A 4,230-nucleotide genomic window follows, 5' to 3' on the forward strand; every position below is an offset into this window, starting at 1 on the left:
TTATTGTTGTTTCTTAAATTAAAGATAAAAATAATGGAAGAAATTAATTCTGAATCACAACAAAAAATGAGGAAAATGATTGGAGATTAAGATCGAGCCTTTTTATAGAGGCCAACTTTAAATCAAGTACAGATTAACCCTGTTTGTGAGCTGTGTACCACTAATTACGTCCCACTAATTCACTACATAAGCTTAACTCATGACCATGTGGAGGTCAAACCAAGTCAACATAAAATAGAGCCACCTATAAGATATAAAATTCACAAAAGCCAAAATAAAATAGAATAAAATAAAACGTGTGCTTACTTGGAACTTGCTAGGTTGCTTCATTTTATAACCCTCTCCTCACCCTCACTATAAATAGCTTCAAAACTCCCTTCCACAAAGCCAATTAGTACTCAACAAAGAAGAAGAAGAAGAAGAAGAAGAAGAAGAAGAAGAGAGTTTTAGAGAGAGAAAGAGAGAGTTTTTTTTAGAGAGAGAGAGAGAGAGGGATGGAGAGTTGGATAGGGTTAGGCTCAGCCCTAGGAAGTCTTGCGTTCTTATATCCCATGGTGCAGATGTACTTCCCCCAGCAGCTCCAATCCTACCTCGCAGAATACACCAACAAGCTCTTCTGCTACTTCTACCCCTACATCCAACTCACCATCCCCGAATACTCCGGCGAACAAATGTCCCGCAGCGACGCCTATGCCAACGTCGAGTCCTACCTCGCGGCCTCCCCCTCAGTGCTGCGCCGCGCCCGCAAGCTGAAAGCGGATATCGGCCCTAACAGCAAGAAGCTCCTGATCACGGTGGGCGAGCACGACGAGGTGGTGGACGAGCTCGCCGGGGGCATGAAGGTGTGGTGGCTCTCGTCGAAGGAGTGGCCGAGTTCGCAGACGATCACGTGGGGCGGGGCGGAGGACGAGCGGCGGTACTATCGCCTGACCTTCCACCGGCGGCACCGGGAGTTCGTGTACGGGTCGTACCTCCCGCGCGTGCAAGAGGAGGGCCGCGCCGCCGCCGTCAAGAACCGGCAACGGCGGCTTTTCACAAATAACCCTAGCGATAACTGGTACGCGCGCAGTTATACATTTCTATGTAAAAGTACGTATCATGCTTTCGGAAGTATAAAAAAGCCGGTATTCCTAATATTTTGACCCTTTGATCAAAAATTTTAGGATTGCGGTATGAGAATGATCCTTCTAGAGTTTTAGTGGTCTTCCTCGAATTTAGTGATCCCCTTAGCGGAATAATAGTGATTCAAGAACTAGAAATGATCAAAAAATTGATTCAAAAATTAAAAACAATTAAAAGCACCAACTTCTTTATTATTTCGAAAGCACCATACCCTTCGGATTCATATATATTTTGGAGTAGCTGATGGATGTTGAGGGTTGATTATTAATATTTTGTTTAGCGTTTGGTTTGTTTGCACTTTCAAGTTTACTTTTCTCTGGAAATTAGAATTTCAAAAACTTAAAAGAGTTTAGGAATACATAAAAAGAGCGCTGAGAGAGAACAGAGAGACGTCTCTGGATGCATAAATGAATGGTAAAATTATTTAATCAAAAGATTATTATTTATACATATAGTAGTGGACGGCATTAGTGTGCAATATCAAAAAATTTAAAATAATATTTAAATCTAATAATTACTCTTTTTTTTGGAAGACGAATTCATAGTTTTACTACTTTGCAAGGATATATAAACTAGCGAATTCAAGGTGTGTTTAATTAACTGATCGTTAATTCCTAGCTCAAGAAACAATGACTTTTATGGTTGGTATTCGGCATTTCAAGTTCGAAACTTTTTAATTGTTTCACATTTCTAGCTAAGTTTATATTTGATCAGGTACGGCTATAGGCGTTCGGTGTGGAGCCACATGCCGTTCGAGCACCCGTCGAGGTTCGACACACTGGCGATGGACCCGGTCAAGAAGCAGGAGATCGTCGACGACCTCATCCAGTTCCGGGACAGCAAGGAGTATTATGCAGAGATCGGCAAGGTGTGGAAACGGGGATACCTCCTCTTCGGCCCGCCAGGGACGGGCAAGTCGAGCATGATCGCGGCGATGGCGAACCTCCTCGACTATGACGTCTACGACCTCGAGCTCACCGCGATAAAAAACAACACCGAGCTGCGCAAGCTCTTCATCGAGACCACCGGCAAGTCCATCATCGTCATCGAGGACATCGACTGCTCGCTCGATCTCACCGGCAAGCGAAACAAGGAAAAGAAGAAGGACGACGAGCCGAATAAGAACATGCCACCGGGAACAAACAACAAGGAAGAGAGCAGCAAGGTACACAACATCATAAAAACAATCGTTATTCTTTAAAAAAAACTTTAACAGCTAAAAATAATACTTAATTTTAATTTGATACTTCAGATTCTCGGAAGTATAAGTTGTGTTGTTAGAGAATGGTGTTTTAAATATTTTACACTCAACAGGTGACTTTGTCGGGGCTCCTGAACTTCATCGACGGGTTGTGGTCGGCGTGCGGCGGGGAGAGGATCATCGTGTTCACGACGAACCACGTGGAGAAGCTTGACAAGGCGCTGATACGGCGAGGAAGGATGGACAAGCACATCGAGATGTCTTACTGCGGGTTCGAAGCGTTCAAAGTGCTGGCCAAGAACTACCTCCGCGTCGACAACCATCACCGTTTCGACGAAGTTCGACAGCTGCTGGAGGAGGTCAGAATGACGCCGGCCGATGTGGCAGAGAATTTGATGCCCAAGTCGGCGGGCGAAGACGCAGACACGTGTCTTGAGAGGTTGGTCGAGGAGCTGAAGAAGGCCAAGGAAGAAGCAATGACAGCCGCAGCTGCGGCTGCGGCCGCTGAGGCCGTTAGTAAAGACGGGGCTGTGGGGAGTGGCTAAATGTATTAATTGCAGAGAAGTTTGGATATAGCCATGCTAATGTTAGACATAACGAATCAAATTAATTAATGATAGGATTTAGTTAAATTTATAGTTCATCCTAGTTAGATTAGCATAAGTATTTAAATATATTGTGGATAGATATATAAAGCAATGCTTAAAATTTAAATTACCATAAAAATTCTAAATAAATTAGGATCGAGATATATACGTGTTGGGTGGAACTTTATGTATAGGAGAATGGCTCCATGGGTGAGCGATTCTTCTGTATGGCTGAGCGGGTAGTCGTGGTGGCCATGATTTGCTAGTATTGTTGTAAAAATGTTGTAAGAAGTAGTATTGTATTGTATTGTAAAAAAAATTTGTAGTGTTTGATAATTCTTCATATAATTGCTATATGTAAATGAATGATATGGGCTAATATTTTTTTTTTTTAGAGATCGGTATCACGCTACCCGCTTCGTTTATTTCATTTAGAAATAAACTTAGCTAGAAATATGAATCAACTAGGATTCGAACTTGGGTATCGAATACCAACCACCAAGCCGGCCCTTTGCCATGTGCTCTAGGGACGGTCGGTCGGTGATATGGGCTAATATTAGTTTGAAAAGTGATGTGGACTATTGTAAATTGATAAAAATACTAGAAATATATATTATTCTTATTATTTTCTCAATATATAAAATATATTTAAGTATTTCTGTCGAAAAAAATAATTTAAAAATAATAGAATTAATTAATAAAATTAATTCTGAATATTAAACTAATCTCAATTTGCATGGCAAATAAAAAAATTATATATGATTCAAAATGAACTTAAAATCTAGTAATGCGATATTGGTGAATGAGATGAGAGGGAAAAGATCGTTGTTGCGATGCCAGCAAATGAGTTGAGAGATCAAGAAGATTGGTATACTAAGTTGAGAAGGAGAAGATAGGTGTAGGATCCTGAAGCGCTCGCTTAATTTCCCCGCTACTTGACAGTATGGATCGATGGATTAAACTGTCAAGAGTTGAGTTAGAGTACTATCAATAGGGCATCGTTGTTATCGATTCATTTTTAATGATTGAACCTATGAATCGATGATCGACACCGTTGAATAAAATTTAAACTATTTGAAGTATATAGAAATCAAATTTCAAATCTTTCGATATCAGTGACCTAACAATTAAAGGGTCGCGGAATTCGTACTTTTAATAGTTGATATGAGGTATTTTCTCATTTACCGGTGTAAAGGGATTCAAGTCAGTTGAATTTTTGTTAAATTTTTTTTAAAATTATTTAAAATATGATCTACACTTTTGATCTTCATTACAAAAATCATATCATCATTTTTTGAGTGACATTTATTTTCAGTCGTA

At 40.3% G+C, this 4,230-nt stretch overlaps 1 protein-coding gene across 1 annotated transcript; it reads left to right on the top strand.

The window, feature by feature from the left end:
- LOC109713388 (AAA-ATPase ASD, mitochondrial-like) lies at positions 392-3,043 on the top strand. Its single transcript, XM_020237447.1, has 3 exons — positions 392-1,057; positions 1,837-2,287; positions 2,437-3,043. Exons 1-3 carry the CDS (start codon positions 495-497, stop codon positions 2,866-2,868), a joined length of 1,446 nt encoding a protein of 481 aa, XP_020093036.1. The 5' UTR covers positions 392-494; the 3' UTR covers positions 2,869-3,043.

The sequence above is a fragment of the Ananas comosus genome, linkage group 7, assembly GCF_001540865.1.
Source record: "Ananas comosus cultivar F153 linkage group 7, ASM154086v1, whole genome shotgun sequence".
Taxonomy (NCBI): domain Eukaryota; kingdom Viridiplantae; phylum Streptophyta; class Magnoliopsida; order Poales; family Bromeliaceae; genus Ananas; species Ananas comosus.

Bases quoted from the DNA above. Each gene is read 5' to 3' on its own strand.
- LOC109713388 (XM_020237447.1), top strand. From the start codon at position 495: ATGGAGAGTTGGATAGGGTTAGGCTCAGCCCTAGGAAGTCTTGCGTTC. The intron at 1,058-1,836 runs GTACGCGCGCAG...ATATTTGATCAG, and splicing joins AATAACCCTAGCGATAACTG to GTACGGCTATAGGCGTTCGG. The intron at 2,288-2,436 runs GTACACAACATC...TACACTCAACAG, and splicing joins ACAAGGAAGAGAGCAGCAAG to GTGACTTTGTCGGGGCTCCT.